The sequence below is a fragment of the Dermacentor variabilis genome, chromosome 5 (assembly GCF_050947875.1).
Source record: "Dermacentor variabilis isolate Ectoservices chromosome 5, ASM5094787v1, whole genome shotgun sequence".
Taxonomy (NCBI): Eukaryota; Metazoa; Arthropoda; class Arachnida; order Ixodida; family Ixodidae; genus Dermacentor; species Dermacentor variabilis.
Window position 1 is genome coordinate 6936757 of NC_134572.1, and position 22048 is coordinate 6958804.

Here is a 22048-nt window from a genome sequence, read left to right on the forward strand (position 1 = left end):
CGGGACTGCGATGTGGGTTAGTAGCAGAAAATGCGCACTGAGACGCTCGCCCGCGCCCGCTGCCCGGCTAATGTTATGACGGTTTGGCCTATGAACTTGTCGATGCTAGATACTTCCAATTTCACTGGAACTGAAAGGGAGAGGTAAGATTCACATTTAAAAAAAGGTACGGCATATTGTCACGTGGTGGTGACGTTGAATAACACAGTAGCAATACTGTGAACGACAAAACTAACTTTTATTGGGCGAACCTGTGCCCACAAAACAGGCTACACTTATAGCACAACGATAGCGGCGAACACGGTCGGCGATCGTCGAAAATCTGATCAGCGGGTCAAGCGCGTCGGCTTTTATAGAGCAGTCGTCGAATGTTCCAGACTAATCGTTGGGACCCGCGTGCCTTCCACAGAGTTCTACACCATTCGCGTCACGCGATGAAATCAGATAACACAAGGTTCGGCGACAACAGACAGCGGATAGAAGCATCGATAACTTTCCAGAAACTTCGGACACATGCAGGCGCGTCCCGCGTCGTGCGACAACACCTGTCAGGCAGCGAAACGCGGCCGCCCGATAAAGATAAGTACACGTGTCAATACCCCCCTCTTAAAAAAGCATCGACCGATGCCGCAAACGAAAGTAATAATGAAGTACTCGTAGAAAAGAAAACAACATAAGGAAAGTTCGTCAGCGTCCGAAAAAGGGTTTAAGACGCACGACGTGGACCACTTCAGATAGTGCGCGGCGCCGCTGTGAATGCGAAATGCCGTCTGGCACGACCTCATAGTCCCGTGCGCCAATACGTCGAATGACCTTGTAGGGTCCGAAATAGCGTCGAAGTAGTTTCTCACTGAGTCCTCGTCGGCGTATCGGTGTCCAAACCCAAACACGGTCACCGGGCTGGTACTCGACGAAGCGTCGGCTGTCGGTACGCTGCTGGTTCTCGATCCGTAGGCGGGCGAGCTGTCGGGCTTCTTCGGCGCGCTGGAGATAGCTAGCGACGTCAACATTCTCTTCGTCAGTTACGTGCGGCAGCATGGCGTCGTGCGTCGTCGACGGGTTCCTGCCGTAAACCAGCTTAAACGGCGTGATCTGTGTTGTTTCTTGCACCTCCGTGTTGTAAGCAAAGGTTACGTACGGCAGGACCGCGTCCCACGTCTTGTGCTCGACGTCGACGTACATTGCTAGCATGTCGGCGAGGGTCTTCTTGAGGCGCTCCCTGAGACCATTTGTCTGCGGGTGGTAGGCAGTTGTCCTCCTGTGGCTTGTCTGGCTGTATTGCAGAACGGGTTGGGTGAGCTCTGCTGTAAAAGCCGTTCCTCTGTCGGTGATGAGGGCTTCTGGAGCACCATATTGCAGCAGGATGTTCTCGACGAAAAATTTCGCCACTTCGGCTGCGCTGCCTTTCGGTATAGCTTTAATTTCAGCGAAGCGGGTGAGATAGTACGTCGCCACGACAATCCACTTATTTCCAGAAGCTGATGTCGGAAACGGTCCCAACAAGTCCATCCCGATCTGCTGAAAAGGTCGGTAAGGAGGCTTGATCGGCTGTAGTAATCCGGCTGGCCTTGTCGGTGGTGTCTTGCGTCGCTGACAGTTGCGGCATGTCTTGACGTAACGGGCGACATCGTCGGTTAGGCGCGGCCAGTAATACCTTTCTTGTATCCTCGATAGCGTCCGGGAGAAACCGAGGTGCCCAGCGGTCGGATCATCATGTAGTGCGTGCAGTACATCTGGACGCAGCGCCGACGGAACAACAAGAAGGTAGTTGGCGCGGACTGGTGAGAAGTTCTTCACGAGTAGGTTGTTTTGAAGCGTGAACGAAGATAATTCACGCTTAAATGCCCTAGGGACAACGTCGGTCTGCCCTTCCAAATACTCGACTAGGGCTTTTAGCTCCGGGTCTCCTCGTTGCTGTTCGGCGAAGTCTTCCGCGCTTATTATTCCAAGGAAGGCGTCGTCATCCTCGTCACCTTGCGGCGGCGGGTTAGGGGGGGCAAAGATAGGCAATCGGCATCTGAGTGTTTTCGTGCGGACTTGTATGTTACAGTGATGTCGTATTCTTGTAGCCTGAGGCTCCACCGTGCCAGTCGTTTTGAAGGGTCTTTTAAGTTAGCTAGCCAACACAACGCGTGATGATCGCTGACCACTTTGAATGGCCTGCCATATAGGTAAGGGCGAAATTTCGCTGTGGCCCAAACGATGGTGAGGCATTCCTTTTCGGTTGTAGAATAATTGCCTTCCGCTTTTCACAACGATCGGCTAGCGTAAGCTATCACGTGTTCATGTCCATCTTTTCTCTGGACTAGGACGGCACCGAGGCCTAAACTACTGGCGTCAGTGTGTATTTCGGTATCGGCGTGCTCGTCGAAGTGCGCCAGTACGGGCGGACTGCATGCGTCGTTTGAGTTCTTGAAATGCGTCGGCCTGCGGCGTTTCCCACTTGAACTCGACGTCACATTTAGTTAGCTGTGTCAGCGGCTCAGCGATGCGTGAAAAGTCCTTGACAAATCGCCTGTGGTATGCACACATGCCAAGAAATCTACGCACTGCCTTCTTGTCGGTGGGCTGCAGGAACTTTGCGATGGCAGCTGTTTTCTGCGGGTCGGGACCTACTCCGGATTTGCTCACGATGTGGCCTAGGAACAGAAGCTCGTCGTACGCGAAGCAGCACTTTTCCGGCTTCAGAGTGAGCCCTGATGATTTGATGGCCTCTAATACTGCCGCAAGCCGCCTAAGGTGGTCGTCGAAATTTTCGGCGAGGACAACGACGTCATCCAAGTAAACAAGACACGTCCGCCACTTCAATCCTGCTAACACCGTGTCCATGACGCGCTGAAACGTTGCAGGCGCCGAGCACAGTCCGAATGGCATGACCTTGAATTCGTAGAGGCTGTCTGGCGTGATGAAGGCGGTCTTTTCGCGATCTCTCTGGTCGACTTCTATTTGCCAGTAGCCAGACTTGAGGTCATCATCATCATTTATCATCATTTATTTACCCTTAAAGGCCCTTGGCTTAGGGCATTACATAAGGGGGGGGGGGGAGCAGTCGTTACATATACAATGGTCGGTAACAACAAAAAAGCAACACAAAGTTCAGGATTCATGTTCAACATTAACATCATTAGAAGCATCAACACTAAGATAGACACAGCGGCTCAAGAACAACTTGGAAACAAAACAAAACACGCATACACATCGACGAGAAGTATTTAGCGCTGCAGAGCCGATCCAATGCGTCGTCTATCCGCGGCAGGGGGTATACGTCCTTCTTCGTGATCTTGTTCAGTCGACGATAATCGACGCAGAAACGTAGGGTTCCGTCCTTTTTCTTCACCAGGACAACAGGAGATGCCCACGGGCTTTTCGACGGCTGATGTCGTCGCGCAGCATTTCGTCGACTTGTTGCCTAATAGCTTCACGTTCTCGCGTTGAAACTCGGTAAGGGCTCTGGCGGAGTGGTCGAGCGCACTCTTCGGTTATGATGCGATGCTTTGCAACTGGTGTTTGTGGAATCCTCGATGATGTCGAAAAGCAGTCTTTGTATCGACGGAGAAGACTTCTGAGCTGCTGCTGCTTGCTCATGGGGAGACTTGGATTTACGTCGAAGTCTGTTTCGGGGACTATGGTCGGCGGGGTAGATGCGGCAGAATCTGGGAGGACAAAGGCATTGCTCGTTTCCAGAATTTCCTCGATGTACGCGATTGTCGTGCCCTTGCTGATGTGCTCGAACTCTTGGCTGAAGTTGGTTAGCATCACATCTGCTTTCCCTCCGTGGAGTCGAGCGATCCCTCTTGCGACGCAAATTTCACGGTCGAGTAGTAGATGCTTGTCGCCCTCGATGATGCCCTCCACGTCAGCGGGTGTTCCGGTGCCGACGGAAATAACAATGCTGGAGCGCGGTGGGATGCTCACTTGATCGTCGAGCACACTCAAGGCGCGGTGACCGCGAAAGCTCTCTGATGGTATCACTTGATCTTGCGAAAGTGTTAACGATTTCGACTTCAGGTCGATGATTGCGCCGTGTTGGTTCAGGAAGTCCATGCCAAATATGACGTCTCGTGAACACTGTTGGAGGATAACGAAGGTGGCAGGGTAAGTCCGGTCATGAATGGTAATTCTTGCCGTGCAGATTCCAGTCGGCGTCATGAGGTGTCCTCCAGCGGTCCGAATTTGGGGGCCCTCCCATGCAGTCTTAACCTTCTTCAACTGGGCGGCGATGTGTCCACTCATTACGGAGTAATCGGCTCCTCTGTCGACTAAGGCAGTGACTGCGTGGCCGTCGAGAAGAACGTCGAGGTCGGTGGTTCTTTGTCTGGCATTGCAGTTGGGTCTTGGCGTCGAATCACGGCTGCGTCTGGTTGAACTGAAGCTGGTACGTCACGTCGTCAAGTCGTCTTTCGTCGGTGTAGTCTTGGCTTCCTGACTTCGTAGGGACGGCGGCGTGTCGTCATTAGGTCGTCGAAATGGTTTCTTCGTCGTCTTCGTCGGCGGCGGAGGATCTTCGTCAGTTCGACGAACAGCAACCGCACCTCCACCGGTTGCTGCCTTTAGTTTTCCGGATATGGGCTCCATGACCGGCCCCGGGCTGGGCCAGTGTATGGTCGGCGCTGCGGCGACAGGTAGCGGCCTGGTGATGGAGAACGCGACGGTCGTCGAGAGGCGCTGCGGCGACAGGTAGCGGCCTGGTGATGGAGAACGCGACGGTCGTCGAGAGCTCCATTGAGTAGCGGCGAGGTAGTCGGCGATGTCACGTGGGCGCTCTCCAAGCTGTGGACGCGGCGCGTTGACGGTGAACCCTCTCAGTCCTAAGTCGCGGTATGGGCATCGGCGATACACATGGCCGGCTTCTCCGCAGTTATAGCAGAGCGGGCGGTGGTCGGGGACTCGCCAAATGTCCGTCTTCCTCGCGTAGGTGAGCTGGGCGACGGGCGGGCGTGCTGGCGCCGGCTGACGACGGAATTGCGGCGTTACAGAGCCCTGGCCCAAAGGGGGGGCCTTGACGGCGTGCGACGGCGGCGTAGGTCATCGCTCCTGGCTGGGGCGGCAGTAACTGAGGTTGCACCTCAGGAACTCTAAGCGATCGCTGAACCACATCTTTCACAATGTCGGCGATCGAGGCCACTTGAGGCTGCGACGAAGGCAGGACCTTGCGCAGTTCTTCGCGCACAATGACCCTGATGGTCTCTTGCAGGTCGTCGGAACCCAATCCTTGGATGGCGTACCGCGGCGTGAACCCCTCGCGGTTATAGTGCCGGGTGCGCATCTCCAGAGTTTTCTCGATCGTCGATGCCTCTGCTGAAAACTCAGCTACGGTCTTTGGCGGGTTACAAATGAGTCCGGCGAAAAGTTCTTGCTTGACACCCCGCATCGGGAAGCGGACTTTTTTCTCCTCCGACATTTCCGGGTCGGCGTGCCGGAAAAGACGGGCCATCTCCTCCGTGAAGATCGCGATCGTTTGGCAGCTGCACTCTGGTTTCTAGTAGTGCTTGGGCTCGCTCTTTTCGCACGACGCTTGTAAACGTTTGCAAGAAGCCGCTTCGGAAGAGGTCTCACGTCGTTAAAGTGGCTTCTCGATTCTCGAACCATGTCCTGGCGGCGTCTTCCAATGAGAAATAGACATGCCGCAGCTTGTCGTCGCTGTCCAAACTGTTAAACGTAGCGACCCTCTCATACGTCTCCAGCCAGCTTTCCGGGTCCTCAAATGTGGAACCGTGGAACGTCGGTGGCTCCCTGGGCTGCTGCAGAACTATTGGGGCTGCTCCGGCTGCCATTGGGGCTGTCTTCTTGGCCATCTCTGGACGAACTTCTCTGACGATCTTCTTGGTCGTCTCTGGTAGAATTCCGTGTTCCGGGGGCAGCTGCTGTAGCCGGCGGCTTGCTCGATGTTCCGGGACGGCGCTGGTGTTGTTTTTGCCGTCCGGGCTTGGATTACGGCTTGTCGGGGGCGTCCGGTACATGAACGTAAAGCACCTCCACCATATGTCACGTGTAGGTGACGTTGAATAACTCAGTAGCAATACTGTGAACGACAAAACTAACTTTTATTGGCCGAACCTGTGCCCACAAAACAGGCTGCACTTACAGCACAACGATAGCGGCGAACACGGTCGGCGATTGTTGAAAATCTGATCAGCGGGTCAAGCGCGTCGGCTTTTATAGAGCAGTCGTCGAATGTTCCAGACTAATCGTTGGGACCCGCGTGCCTTCCACAGAGTTCTACACCATTCGCGTCACGCGATGAAATCAGATAACACAAGGTTCGGCGACAACAGACAGCGGATAGAAGCATCGATAACTTTCCAGAAACTTCGAACACATGCAGGCGCGTCCCGCATCGTGCGACAACATCTGTCAGGCCGCGAAACGCGGCCGCCCGATAAAGATAAGTACACGTGTCAATATGGACATGTTTGTGTTATGAATTAATAGACTGGATTACGAAAATGAAGCAGAGGGAAATCGCACGCTGAGAAAACCGATAAACATAAAGTGCGACGCAACTTGAGAAATAATATTGATATCTCCAAGAATTTAGAAGACAAAGAAAGATTGAATCGTCGCGACGGCACATCACAGTCGCCGTAGGCATCAAAGTCTCTATAACGAAATTATTTTTGAACAGTTGTGATAGCGTCCATGCAACAATGGTTGCTAGTGTATTGCCAATGCTCATCGGCTGCGGCCTAAAGCTCACGGCACGGTGCGAAAACGCGCTCACAGCGAAAGCGGAACATTGTGCGCAGACATGCATGCAGACGCGCAGTCGGTCCCTGCCAGCTCGTGCGATCGCTGCATTGAGGCTTCATTCTGTTATGCTCCATTTGGCTATACAGACAGCCCACTATAAGAACATATTTTACATATTTATAGTTTACTCTCAGCGTTTGCCTACCTCTCACGCAAGGAGCCGGTTCGGGAGACTCCATCGTTGCGACCGCGCGCAGTGGTGTTCACTGTACGTATTCGGTAATGAGATAACGTCTGTAAATAATTCTGTGCTTCTTGCGTTTGTCCAAGATTATTATATCGACAGTCAAAAACTTCCCTCGTTTTGAGCGTACTTACATAAATGTCCAGGAGGGCTGCCGCGTGGCGTTTCTATTGAGCGCCGTGACCGTCCTTCCTTATTACGAAATGTTCTTTCAGCCTGAATTAAATCTCTCGCAAACATAATTACTGAACCAACGGTGATCTTGCAAACCATCTGCGTCAATCTACTACAATTGGCATAACTGCTTCTTTCAAGCTCTATTTTTTCAACTTTAGTTGTTTCGAAAGTCGGATCGCTCAACTGCACAATCTTTTCGATATTAACAGCTTTTTCGCCTTGCTTTTATTCAAGCAACTTCTTTCCGTTCCATGCTGTCGCACGTTTCATGGCCTTGGTATGCGTCAACGGGAGTGATGTAGAAGGAGAAGACCAACCACAATAAGAAAGCGCACGTTTTCCTCTAACAAAAAAAAATGTCTCTAACATTAGTTTGTCTAGTTAAATGCATCGTACAATTTCAACTGACCCCTGACATACATACTTCTTCCCTCAAGCTTTCTCCCTCCGCCCCACAACCGTCGACTTCTTGGCCAATCCCCCCTAGTGGGTTCGCGCCATGATGTAGGAAGCAAGCAAGCAAGCGAGTTCGGCCGACGCAATGACCCTGCTGGAATTCACCGGCTGCTCGCTACTGGGCTTCGGACCGACACTGTCCATGTTTGTGCTCACCGTGGCTGGACAGCCGAGCCGCGTGATTGTGTTCGTGACAGGTTCCTTTTTCTGGCTGCTCTCGCTGCTGCTCGCCTCGCTCACCTGGCTCGCCCTTCTGCCCCTGCGCCATTACACCACGCCAGGAGTTGCCATCGCCGTCCTCTCACAGGCACGCCCCCGCCTGCTATCTTTTCTTAATCCGACACGGTGATTCAGTGGCTGCGACCTTCTGTGATCGAACCGTGGCCGCTGCGCAACTGTCTGGGTGCGAGAATAATGCAAAAGTTTATTCGTGCTATTGGGTTTTAGTGGCACGCAAAAGTACTAGAGGTGCCCGATCCCGGATCCTTCAATTATGATATTGGGGCGTACGGTATTTTTCAAAGCGCAAGAAAAAGTGGGGTAATAACGAAGTGAGAACTGGACAAGTGCTGGCTCTGATTCATCTAGCATGCAGATTTTCTTTGGCGCTGAACAAAATAAACCCATTCTAACTACCGGTGCACTATCCACCCACAGTGTAGTTGCAATGCGTTAAACCACAACAATAATTATTTTTTGTTGTTAAGCCGCAGAGAAAAAGTCGTTCGCAGCATTATAAATATAGGGCAAGAAATACGTAGGTGTTATAAATGTCAAATCGTGTACTCATCAGACGAAGTGCCCGGGCTAAATCGTATTATATATCCAGATCGGCTTGCGAACACAAAAGCTCCTCCTTGAGACTATGAACAGAGAACAATTATGTATTTGCACTTCTCTTTACTTTAATGAGCATGTACAGGAAAGAGTTGTTTACCTCAAGAAGAGTACAGCCAATGGGTAAGTTTAAACAATGGAAAGAAAGCTCTATTACGTCGCTGGAATAAACTCACCACCACCATAATTAATAGAATGTGAAACCACCTACTGCGTCTTCGATAGCACAACTTCGTGAGGGAGTGCACTTTGTATTTCCAGAGTCTGACAAATCAAGCCAATATTTCAAACACTTCAAGTACCCGGGTGAGCAAACACGTGCAATTCAAATGCAAAATGTCGACAAGATGTGTCAATAACAAGCAATGTCAAACCGCTTAATACTTTTTTTTTCTATTGCCTAGTGTGGACGACCGAACAAGAGCAGGTCGTTCTTCTCATCTGCAACGCTACTCTGACATATGCTGGCATCTGCTATCAAAACATTGCCACTTTCTATCCTCTCTCTTCTATGGCGGTTGAACTAAGCGTGGGTGACCTTCCGTCAACGTTTGACGCATACTTCCGCTCCTGCGAGCTCTGTGAAGCGCTGCTGTTCCCCGCAGGAGGGCTTCCGGCTGCTCTTCTTCCGCGTGCTGCGCAAGGCCGAGCGCGTGCTGAACGCGGTCGCACTGACGGGCGCCGACGAGGTAGCGCGCATGCGCTCCCGTCTGTCGTTCGCCTACGCGGCCGGCCTCGCCTTCGGAGCCATGAGCGCGCTCTTCTCGCTGCTCGGGCAGCTTGCCGACGCCCTGGGTCCCGGCACGGCTGGACTGCACGGAAGTACGCCGCGAAGGTTGGACGTGGCGGCAATCACCGCAGCTACCTTCAGGTATGCGACAACACCCGGCAGCGTTTTTACGAATTTAACATTCGTCGTATGAGGTAAGAAAAACGCTCAACGCACCACAATTTTCTATCCAGGGATTAATTTCTCATGAATAATGCCATCAGCGCGCTAACACGAGGATACAAGAACGTACTTTGCATGCACACTATACAGCGCTGCGTGACGCAACTTTATTTTTCATTGCGATAGCAATTATATCGACACTCCAGACGCATTCCTGCGGCGACGTCGCCGTCGCCGTGACGTTCTGTATAAAGTCCAAGGGCGATAAAATCGCCGCCGCGCGCTGTACGCTGTATGCACAAGGGAAAGTGTGCGAGGGTGAGTCGGTGAACGCGGCTTCTCGCGTGTGCGAGCGAGGAAGGCGGGCCTAAAGTCTCGCGTCGCGCGCGAGGCACGGAGGTGAGGCGAGGGAGGGAAAGAGCGTTCCTCGGCGGCTGCTACATACGGCGCGGCCGTGTGGGTGCCGTATCTTGAAAGCGATCTGCGACGTGGGCAAAGTGCGCGCCCGAGCGGGCCTCATATTCAAAGCGATCTGCGATGTTTGCAGAGTGCGCGTAGTGCAACTAGCTTCGTATGCGCTGTGATTTCGACGTTTCGTTCGCGTTAAAGCGAGAGATGCACGAAGGTCAATTCGACCGCTGCCGCTTGCCGCGATTCCTTATTCCAGCATTTTGACAGCGAATTTCCGCGCTTATCGAGTGAGATGTGTTCATGTTTACCTGTGCGCGCGTGACACCGGGCTTATTAATTTATTTAGAAAACGTTTCAGGACAACATTCATTTGGGCTAGCTGGTGCATACTTGAATTAGGAAGGAACAGCGCGAACAAAGACGAACGCAAGTGGGGAGAACGACACAGGACAAGCGCTTGTCCTGTGTCGTTCTCCCCACTTGTGATCGTCTTAGTTGGCGCTGTTCCTTCCTGATTATAACACGTTGTCGGGCTAGTTGGTTTGAATTCATGATAGAATGTGTAAGTGCGACTGAACCAGAACGTAGAAAGAAACAGACACACAGGGACAGCGCTGTCTCTGTGTGTCTGTTTCTTTCTACGTCCTGGTTTAGTCGTGCTTGCACATTATATCATAGCTAATTTAGTTAGTAAGCGAATGGTTACAAGATTATATGGCTGATAACACTACTACCCTTACTCCTTACTTCGTATAGCTATATATAATTTGCTATCGCAATCAGTGCTTCGCCTTTCGGGCGATACTGCGACTTTTTTTCTTTGTGTGACGTGACGCTATATATATATATATATTTTTTGCATCCTCACTTTGGTGTGGCCGTTATGACGACATAGTCATATTCTGCGGTGCTTCGCGTTTTCATGGCGAGCTGCTAGGATCATACCAAGTAGACCACCAGTATCCTGAATATTGGCCACTATAGAGGGAAGGAGACATGAAGGCAACAATGCAGAACGTACAGACAGCCGACATCATGCCGCCCCGCGAATTTCATCGGAAAACTGGAACTGAAACACAGGTTTCTTTTTTTTTAATGGAAGGAAGGCAAAAGATCTCGCACAGAAATCACGAACGTTATTGTATAAATGAATAAGGGCTTAACTGGGCTTTGAACGATAGGTAATACACGGATATCTTGCTTGCAACTGAAAAGACTTGCGATGTCCTTGTGGCCTCGTGTACGAACCTTACTGAAGCAAATGTGAGTTCTAGTTGCCGCTGTGCTACTGTTTACAGTCTTCACACAAACGAATCATTAGAGTGTCTAAAAGAATTTAATCACGTTATTTGATCATATGACGATTACCGGATTACCAAGAATTATACGCAACTGTTGCAATTTAGTAATGCATTAAAATTACGTAACAAACCCACTCTTAATGTGGCTTAATGTAAGCTTACTCGCAGTAACTTAGATGGCGGTCGTATCCGATAGACGATGAAGACTAACGGTGCGAAGATATCACAATAAGCGAAGTTGAGGTTTCATAAAGCAACCATCTCACAAACTGAAACAACATATCTACGTAATACATAATATACAAAGGAAAAAGCAAAACAATTTTTCGTGTCTCTCTTGGCACGATTCTGTCGATAAAGTCGTCAGCACAAGGTTTGAACAAAATGATGTAAGGCGACAGTATATACTCCCGGGCTGCAGATCTGAAACTAAAGCCCAGTTACAAACTCATACACCACTCACAAGCATGAGACTTAAACCGCCGTGGTTGCTTATTGGCTATGGTACTGGGCTGCTACGCACGAGGTCGCGGGATCGAATCACGGTGCATTTTGATGGGGGCGAAATGCGAAAACACCCGTGTATTTAGATTTAGGTACACGATAAAGAACCAGGTGGTCGAAATTTCCGGAATGCCTCCCTACGGCGCGCCTCATAATCAGATCATGGTTTTGGCACGTAAAACCCATATTTAATTTTAAAGCATAGCACGTAATTGGCTGGCCCTCTTGCTGAGCCGATTGCTAGGGCCGCGATTCCTGGTACTATATGGCTCAACGCGGGGCGCCAAGCCACAACTGCAGTTATCACTCTTCCCTGACCCTCCACTGTAAATTGTACCAACTACCCGAATAATTCCGGCAGAGCCCATTACGACGTTGATGCGATTGTGATTAAAGGACTGTAGCGACTCACCATACTGCCCCCGCAGACACACGAAGTGACGCTCTCGCGGCCAACCACAATGTCAAATGATACTATGACACATGGTTGTTGTTGTAATCGCTGCACCCTAGTTGAAACTCGGTAGTATCCCTATAGTATCCCATGGCTTCTTTGCAGTGGCTCACCACTAAGCGGCCACGCTCGACGCGGAGGTGTATACATGCTGTGGATGGGGTGCTGTCGCTTGAACACATTGGAAGTTTCACACCCCTTGTGTCACCTTGGCACATCCATTCTGGGAGATTAGCCATGGGAATGTGCGCTAACCATTATCACGTGTGCAGTGCCAAAGTTGTCTGTTCGGGCACATACTCGGCGACCCACGTTGTCTACCAGGACAGAGAGCAGCCAGCTGTGTATTCAGCCACATACCCGACGGCCCATGTTGTCTGCTCAGCAAGACAGCAGCTAGCACATACCTATAGGGTGCGATCGGAGATCGTTGTTAGGCGCGCGCGATTGGCCTACTCTACGCCGACGTCGCCAGCCGCGGGGCGCGGCCACGTTTTTGGCGACATCAAAATGATGACACGCTCCTGTCAATCATCGTGCAACCGTGCACGTCGTCTGCTAGGCGCCGAACCCGACGGGAGTTGGAAGTTTGGAGTGATCATACGCTCGTTACGAGACCGGCTTCGCATGGCGCGTCTGGTGGATTGGATTGGATCCAACCGGCGGCTGCGGCTGCACAATGGCACGTTCGGATCCAATCCATAGTTAAATTCGAGAAATTAACGCTTGCTTTGAGAATTTACTTGTTGCGCTGGCGTTGCTTGAGGGGGAAGGAGAGCGGGTGGCGGTGCGAAACGCATTTGAAGAAATGGTAGAAAGCGAATTCTGGCGTCGCTTTCGTTTCTCGAAACAAATACTGCGTTGGTTGTACAGCGAAATTGACCCTATCATCAGTGCCAGTGAGCCACTAGAATGTTGTTGCTGCCTCTTGAAAAGTGCACCCCTGTTCCCGTCGTTTCTTTTTTCTTCTCGCTGTGCGCGACCCCACCTAGGGAAGGCGCAGAGAAACTAATAGTTATAAATCGTAGTAGTCACACCTACTACTATTTGAAAACGTGTTTCAGCTTGAGAAGAAAAAAAATCGTTTTTTTTTAGATAAAGATTTCATTCATTGGAAGACGAGAAACATTTCGTTTTGTAGTATACTGTCTGCAAGCAGACGACAAACGAGGGCAGTAAACTTCCGGGGAGTTCACCGCTTGCCAATTGGCTGCTCTCTCCACCCCGTTCTCACAAATTTTGCGTACTGCCACTTTGTGACGTTGCAGCAACCGAACAAAACTCGTATCGAACAAAGATCACCAATCGCGCCCCAAGTGTGAATTTTGGACGAGGCACGTTAAGCGCACACAAATTGCACAGAGGAGAGACACATAAGATAACATTAGTACTGCTATAGGCGTCCACGAAAAAGACAGACAACAACAGACCTCGCACACACCAAAAATCTTACCACCACTCCAAGGAAACCAACCTCTCTCTCACATAGAACAGACATACTGAACAGACTCTCTGATACACATATAAGATTTTAAATTATTAGCTTAAAACAACATGTTCATTGTGTTCATTCTCCTTACAATTATTATTCTGAAGCCGAAGCAAAGACCAACAAGTGTAACAGCTCCATAGGCAAATGCAGCTTTATTTTTCTTTCTGGTGTTTGTTTGAATTTTGTTTCAGTTGTAAAATTTTTTTATTTAAAATTTATGCTCACGAACTTTTTATTTATTGATTGTCGAGTTTATGCAACGTGCGACTTTCCACAGTAAGATGGTACCTCGTATACAACAGCCACTAATAATCTGACGTGCATATATTTGGGCTCACACCACTCACAACAGCGAGTTGGTTGAGTTTGCAAGGCACCGAGAAGGCCAAGGAAAACCCGTATCATCACTTTCTTCGGGATGCGGCGCTACGTTATGTAAATACGGTGTCAGTTCTATATAGCCTACCAGAGAGTGCTGACCTTTACAATCGTTACATTTTAGCTGGCCTCTGCGACAGCTGTTACTACTTGAAAAAAAAACCGCACTGGTCTGCGCGAAGCGCTTAAGAGTATCTCACTGAATCTTCGACTGTTCTGCATCAAAAGTAAATGTACTTCCTCGAAGCAGAGGCATGATGTTCATGGTGTGCTTGTGCGGGTGTGTGACTTTTTCTTCTGTCATTTACCCTGGCTGGCGCTCTTTGGCCGTGCTTGGCCCTGGCGCCACAAAACACCAAACTCACCATCATCATTTTCCTTGGCGCATGCACACATGGCTGATGAAGCGACTAAATGAAAGGCAATTGATCAAAAGGAGCTTGATGCCTTTTTTGTCGCCCCTGCCTGTCATCTAACAGCAGTACCAACTATAGTTCAACCTGAAAGCCTTCTCTAAGCCAAGAGTGAATGCAAGTCACTCTAGGCGCCCTCTCAAAGAACTCATCCGCACTCACAGGTGCCACGAGCGGGCACACGTTTGGCCTGTGCGATGACTAAATTTATTCACGGTATCGTGTACGACATTGCTATTCCATAAGTGTTCAGCTATTAGCGACAACTATTCACGACCCAGATAATTTGTTTTCCCTCAAGCATTACTTCATAGTCTAAAATTTCGCCCGCTGCCGTTCTTCACACCATGATTAAATTAAATGAAAACAAAATGTCAGCTATCTTGCAGCAGGCTTACATTTACATGATGAGCCTTGCGGTTGCACAAGAAAATAAAAACGAACGTCTACAGCTGTCTGACGCCTGCAGAAGCAGGAGGAAAGGAGCTGCGTCTCAACCTCGAGGACAAAAGGCCACGTAGTCCGGTGCGAGATTTTATTCACGGGGCGCTCTTTCAGTGTTCTGCACGTCTTCTGGGCCCTGGCCTCCTTCCACGCGCTCGACACGCGCCGATGGTCGGTGCTCGCCTTCGCCCCGGCCGCCCACTTGGCCGCGTCGGCAGCCACGTTGCTCACGCCCGCCGGCGACTACGCCGTCTCCCTGGGTGCCCTCAGTGCAGTCCTGGTGGTGTCCGCGGCGATGGCGTTCAACGCGGCGGGAGGCAGCGCCGGAAATCTTGCGGCGGTGTTCACGCGCGGCTCCAACGAATGAGATACTGCTGAGACGTGCACGATGAGTGCCTTTTTTTTTTGTAGCTGAGCGCCTTGACCCTTAACTTCCGAGTGTTTTTCTTTTGTGACGTTCCGTTGGGGGCGATGTGCCTTCGTTGTTTAGCCGGTTAATAAAAACAGCAAAAATCGTCTGTACACTTCGCACCTTACGCAATCATTCTTCCCATATCAATTGCTGAAGCGCGACCCACTTTGTCGAAGTGTACGAAAAGAAAGTGGTGGTGATGGTGGAAGGCACGCAGTCAGTCTTGTCAGGGCCAATTACTGACCTCGAGGATTCTTCGGAGTTTTCTCTATTTGGTAGGGCCGTAGTGCGGCTCAACAATCTTTTGATGAAATGTAGCGTCTTTTCCCCTAGCCTGGCACACCCTAATTACCGCTTAAGTAAACCCTCAGAAATCGCGGGAAACGCAGAAGAGCTGGTCATCTGTAGCCACTGGGCCTCTAGGATACGACAAGCTTAAGACACTGCAAACGTTGGTTGCGCTTTTTAGACAATCACAAGGAAGGGAGACAGGACAGGCGCAAATTTTTTTTAGCAGAATGCGTTGTTGGGCAAGTTGGTTCATTGTAATTGGAAACGTTGGTTGCGCTTTTTAGACAGACGTTTTCAATTACAATGAACCAACTTGCCCAACAACGCATTCTGCTAAGCTTAAGACAGTAAGATGTTTTTGCTTGGTACAGTCAGAAATTGTCGTGACGATATGGACCCATCCCTTACAAATTTTTATAGAATATCTATAGACAGTACAGAAACATTTGTCTATGAAGTCTATAGACTGTCTATAGACAGCCCACAGACTTATGACCTTACACTTTTTATAGACTAGTCCATAAAAAGTCTGCTTCTATAGACTACCTATAGATTAATGAAAATTCCCGTTTGCAGACAAACGCCTGCAGAATGTCTATGGAAAAAAGTGTATAGGCTTACACAGTTCTACTCTTGTAGACTGAAGTCTATGAAATGTCTATAGACTGTATATAGACAGTTGTTTAGACTAGTCTATAGACAGTCTGTAGACCTATGGCCTTACATTTTTATAGACTTGCCTATAATATGCCTGAGTCTATATACACTCTAGACTGTCTATATATTAATGAAAATTCACGTTTGTAGACAGATGTCTACATAAAGTCTATAGACAAAAGTGTATAGGGCTCTACAGTTTTACTTTTGTAGACGAAATCTATGGAATGTCTATAGATAGCCTAATGACTTAGTCTTATAGACATTTTATAGACTTTAGTATGCAGAAATAGAACTCTATAGAGCAGTTCTACTTTTGTAGACTGAAATCTATAAAATTTCTATAAGAAAACGCCTATAGAATATCTATAAACATTTGTCTACAGACATTCTATAGACTTCAATCTACAAAAATAGTACTGTATACAGCAGTTCTACTTTTGTAGGCTGAAATCTATAAAATGTCTATAAGCAGGAGTCCAATCGGAGCTGTCACCGTGTGCGGACGTGAGGTTTGGGGCTCTTGCGTCAGCGGCAGACGCTACAGTGTCTCACGCGCTCTTCCTCGCCCTATTCCGATCACGACAATGGGCGCTTCCTGTGACCTTTGAAGGCGACGTCAAGATCACCACCGATGCAGCAGGGATGCTTGCGGCGTCTGCGATCCACCGTGCAGGCCGTGCTCGAGCTAAGCCTAAGCGTTGTCAGGATCGGCATCCAGGGACTGCCGACCTTGTCCAACACCGCGAACACCCATTGAACACGACCATTAAGGTGGAATCTACCAACGGCGACGGTCCAGCAAAAGAAAGCTATCCAGAAGACCCGGCGGATGCATCATGGTTCACTGCTCGCGGCCGGCGGGGACGCCGCGCCGACGCTAAGTCTGACCCAGCAGCCCGCCGCCAAGAGACGCAGCATTCGAACTAAACTGTACCACAACGACCCCAGAGACCCCCACCTCTGCCCATTGATGATGTTAAAGTCGTCCTTCGCCCGAGAAATGGTCTCACGTTCGGTGAGTGGCCTCGCCACTCTGACTCGCGCCGTCTTCATCTAGGCGAGCCTCAAGGAACAAGAGGTCGACGAACTTCACCTACGTGTTCAACGTGCCCAAAACATCGCCCTCATCAGCACGTTAAGCGAAGGAATCGCGACCAGCCTTAACAAGATGACATAGCTTACAATTGGCCAGCATCGCTGCCCCATCTCAACATACATCGCCTCCCCCGATAATTCCTGCAAAAGAATCATCACGGGTCCCGACACACCAACCGAACTTTTAGACCACCTGTTGGCACCTGGGGTGGAAATCCTTTATGCTGGCATGATGGGGCGAACAACCACGGCCATCATTACATTTGCTGGCCTCAAGGTACCGCGCTAAGTGAGGTGTTATATCTCCGAGTACCGATGCTACATACACACCCCGAGGGCCCAAGTGTGCAGCATATGCCTTACAGTGAGCCACCATGCGGACGTCTGCCCCACGCCAAGCATCAAGCGCTGCACCACATGTGGCACAGAAAACCCATCCACCACCGAACCTCACCAGTACCAGCCCCGGTGCCTGACGTGCAAAGGGGATCACCCGACAACCGATCCCAGCTGTCCGGGCCGGGCACGAAACCCACGCAACAAGCAACGAGTGCGCCAGGAACTCGAGAAACAAAAAAGGCAACAGTATCGTCCTCTGACCATATCTAGAGAGCGACGAAGCCGATCGCGGTCCCAATCCCGGTCCCGATCTCGGTCACGATCTCGGAGCTGAGGCCCTGGCGACTGTTCTAAGAACTGCGAGTGGGAACCACCATCATCTTCATCATCCTCCTCATCACCACCGTCGTCACCACCACCAGTGGCACCACCACCGGCCAAGATGCCGCCACCACTACGGCAACAGCTACCATTAGCAGCACCCGAAGTGCCAGCCGGACCTAAAGGGGTAAGTTGGGCTGAGGGCCCGCCAACGTCACTGCTCAAACCTCCCTCACACTCATCCGAACCTCAGTCCCTACCACAAACCCAATCCCAATCACAGGCGCTTCGGGCCAAGATCCCTTCCCAGTCCACAACTGCCTTCTGCCGCGACCCCCAGCATGAGCTTCGACGAGAATTGCACCAAGCTATTGGGGGCGAGCTCCACCACTGCATAAGCTGGCGCCACCGTCGGCGTGACGTGGCATGAGGGATCATGTGGACACAGCGGCCGCTGTTAAAAACGGCCAGCTGAGGTGAAAGTTTTGCCAGCTAGTTGCGACAGCGGCGTCAACTTTTCCTGGAAAGTCACCGTTACGCGCTAGCCAAACGGCGTCACTAAATCTACTGTGTGCGGAAGCAATGCCGCGTCCTCGCCTCTCCGTCGCGGCAGCCGAGATGAGTTCGACGAACCAGGCTTTATGACTGAACATGCCACCGCCAACCTGGTCTGCTGCGAGCGGGGGAGTGCCCGAGGGAACGTAGTTGGAGCCCCCTTCCCACACGCCGTTCAAGACCCAAGACAATGGACAACCGGCGGCCGCGCTGCGGGGGTCAGCTCGGGGAATAAAAGGCGCCTTTCCTGCCGTAAGCCCCGAGCTCTGCGAAGACCGTCTGACGTCGGTGGGGGCCATAAACCTGTGCGGAAGTGTGTGTGTGAGTGTGTGTGTGTCCCGCCTGCAGAGAGGCGACTCGTTTACGATGACTGGTCAAACGTCTCCCTCACCTTGGGATCGAAAGAGGACCGAGTGTTTATAAACCGCTGTTGTGCGGCTGCTCAGTGTACTTTTTCTCGCAGTCATGCTAGACTGATGTACTTCCTCTCGCAGTCATGCCAAACTGATGAACTGGAACATCCTGATGTAAATACTGTAAATAAACCCACATTCCTCGTTCTCGATGAGAAGCGGTCCTTCCCTTCAACAACGTCCTCAGTGTGGATAAGTTGGACAGTGGCATGGGCCAGCTACCATCTAATTTATGCCCGACTCCAATCTTGACAACTGATTACGAGCGATGGGAATGACCTCCCAGTCCTCACAACTGGTGGCAGCGGTGGGATCATCCTACAACTCTAACAACTGGTGGCAGCGGTGGGATGGACTTTGCGACGTGGTGCTGTGTTTGAGGTGAGTGCTTGGTTCTTGCTTTGACTCTGTAGGCTTCATTTTGTGGTTGTTCTGTTTAGAACTGCAAGGAAGCTAGATTGTTGATTGTTAGCTAGGTTGTGTTTTCCTAGGTAGATTTAGCGAGCAGGACCGAGGCAGTAAAGCAGTAATCATGGAGTTAAGGAGACTGCTGAGAGACGAATTGTTGATTGTTGGTGAGGAACTGGGCCTAGATGTACGCAAAGAAATGCTAAAAGCGGGATTATTGGAGCGAATTTCCGAACAGGCCAGTGAGGAAGCAATTGAAATGGGGCAGGAACTTCTGAAAGAAAGAGAAAAACGGGACAGAGAGAGAGAACAAGAAAGAGAGGAACGCGATAAAGATCGCGAGTTAAGAAAAATGCAACTTGAACTTGAAAGCAAACGTTTGGAGTTGTCTCAAGGAAGTGAAGGGGCTCTGGGACAATCAAGTGAGGCAGAATGATACCGCATGGACAGGCTATTAAAGCCATTTGAGGTCGGGACCGACATAGGCTTGTTCCTATGCAATTTTGAAAGGACTTGCCACAAGATGAACTTGGTCCGAGTACATGGCCACAGCGGTTGCTGTCTATGTTGCAGTGTAAGGCGGCGGAAGTAATCGCCAGACTCAGTGCACAGGATGCATATGATTATGCGAAAGTTAAGGCTAGTCTCCTGAAGAAATACCGCCTTTCAGCCGAAGCTTTTCGGCAAAGGTTTAGGAACACAGGCAAGAAAGATAGCGAGGGGTATCCGGAGTTTGCATATACCTTAATGGCAAACCTAGTCGAGTGGCTGAAAAGCGCGGAAGCGTACGAGAGCAGAGACATGATCATTGAATGCATGTGTCTAGAGCAGTTTTACAAAAGCATGCCACCTTCTGCGAAGCTATGGGTACAAGACAGAGGAAATGTAAACACTGTGGAAAAGGCGGCGGAATTAGCCGAAGAGTACGCAACGCATAGAAAGCTGAACGCCGAGGACGGTAATTGGGACGGTCGAAATGGACCGCGGAAACCATTTCCGTTTAAAATGGGTTCCCAGACTAGACGATCGGAGCCTGTAGACGTGGAGGAAAAGCCCTCAGAAAAGAACGAAGAGAAATAAAACGGGGAAACAATACCAAAAGAGCAGAAAAGAAAATTGGAATCTTTCAGACCAATCCGTTGCTATATATGTCACAAACTGCATACAGTCGTGTCGTGCATACAGTCGCCTCTGCCTTTTCCACAAGATTTACCACAACCCGGTATTAAAAGCAAAACTTCTTACTCGTCCTTCCTACTTCTCATCCCGCAGCGATCGCCTTCATAAAGCTTTCGTGCCATCTTGTCGCACGAACGCGTACTATTACTCTTTTTTACCTCGCACCTGCAATGACTGGAACCACCTCCCCGCATCGGTCGCTACTATTATAGACTCATCGGGGTTCAAGACTGCTGTTTTCCATGCCATCTAACAAATGTTTTATTCATTCATCTGCATTTTTTTCTATGTATATGTACCACTCCTTTCTGTAGCGCCTACGGGCCTTGAAAGTATTTAAAATAAATAAATAAATAAATATAGCTGTAAACTGCGGGCAGCCTAGCGTAGTTTTCCCCTACGTGGATGAAAAAGACGAGAATATGGAACTTTCAAGCCCATATCTTCGCGACCTGCAACTTAATGGCAAACCATGCCGGGTGCTAAGAGACAGTGCCGCCACGATGGACATTGTCCATCCGTCTTACGTGACGGTAGATGACTTCACCGGAGAAGTAGCATGAATAAAATAGGTTGTAGAAGAACACAGCTTGTGTCTGCCCATGGCCAAAGTAAAAATCAGTGGACCATTCGGGGAGCAAGTGACCGAGGCTGCAAGTTCCACATTTTTGTCACTGCAGTACCCTTACATTCTTTCGAATCGTTCGAATCGGTTAATGCGTGAAAAAGGGCTTTAACTGGGAGAGGGCGTAGTACAGGCATTGACACGAGGCCAAGCTCGTAAAATTGCGTCGCTTTCGGCTGAAAATGCACAAGCTGCTCCAGCGGAAGCAGCAAAAGAGATAACTTATATAACCGAGTCCGAGCTAGGCTCGAGGGATGAAAAAACAGTTGAGGAAAGCCTGCCAGCTGACCAGTTCAATGAGAGCGTAGCACTAGAGTGTCAAAGTTCACCCCAGCAGGAAGAGCTCGCTGATGCACTCGCAAGCGAGACAGGGTCATTACTACCACCGCCCTCAAAGAACTTTGAAACCTCTTACGAGTGGACAGGGTCACTGGCAGCGGAGCAAAAGAATCATGACAGCTTAGCTAAATTACACCACACAGCTAAAGAAGGCATTGCTAGGCACGACGTCACGATACAAGAGAGAGGGGGATTGTTGTATCGGCACTACAGAGATGGAAAGGTAGGATTCCAGATCAATTAGTCGTACCTACTAAGTACAGGGAGGATCTTTTGAGTCTCTGTCATGGAAATGGGTGGTCCGGCCACCTAGGCACAAACAAATCAAAGGAAAGATTGCTTATGGAATACTACTGGCCTGGCTGTTTCAAAGACGTAGAAAATTTATTAAGATCATGCGACGCCTGCCAGCGCTCGGGTAAACCAGGAGAGACATGGAAAGCTCCACTAAAGGTAGTGCCCTTATTAACAGAACCTTTCAGACGACTTGTGATAGGCACGGTAGGGCCTCTACCAAAAACAAAATCGGGTTACAGGTACTTGTTTACCATGCTGTGACCGGCTACAAAGTTTCCAGAGGGAATCCCTCTGAAATAGCTCAGCTCCACCGAAGTAGAAGACGCGCTTTTGACAGTATTTGCACGAGTTGGGTTTCCAGCCGAAATTCAGGCGGATCAAAGGTCAGTATTCACCAGCGCACTGAATTCCACATTCTTGC

The 22048-nt window shown here is 50.1% G+C and overlaps 1 protein-coding gene across 1 annotated transcript; it reads left to right on the top strand.

Moving 5' to 3' along the window:
* Window positions 1-7652: 7652 nt before the first annotated feature.
* LOC142582127 (gamma-secretase subunit Aph-1-like) lies at window positions 7653-15178 on the top strand. Its single transcript, XM_075691524.1, has 3 exons — window positions 7653-7884; window positions 8933-9275; window positions 14808-15178. Exons 1-3 carry the CDS (start codon window positions 7653-7655, stop codon window positions 15058-15060), a joined length of 828 nt encoding a protein of 275 aa, XP_075547639.1. The 3' UTR covers window positions 15061-15178.
* Window positions 15179-22048: the final 6870 nt, after the last annotated feature.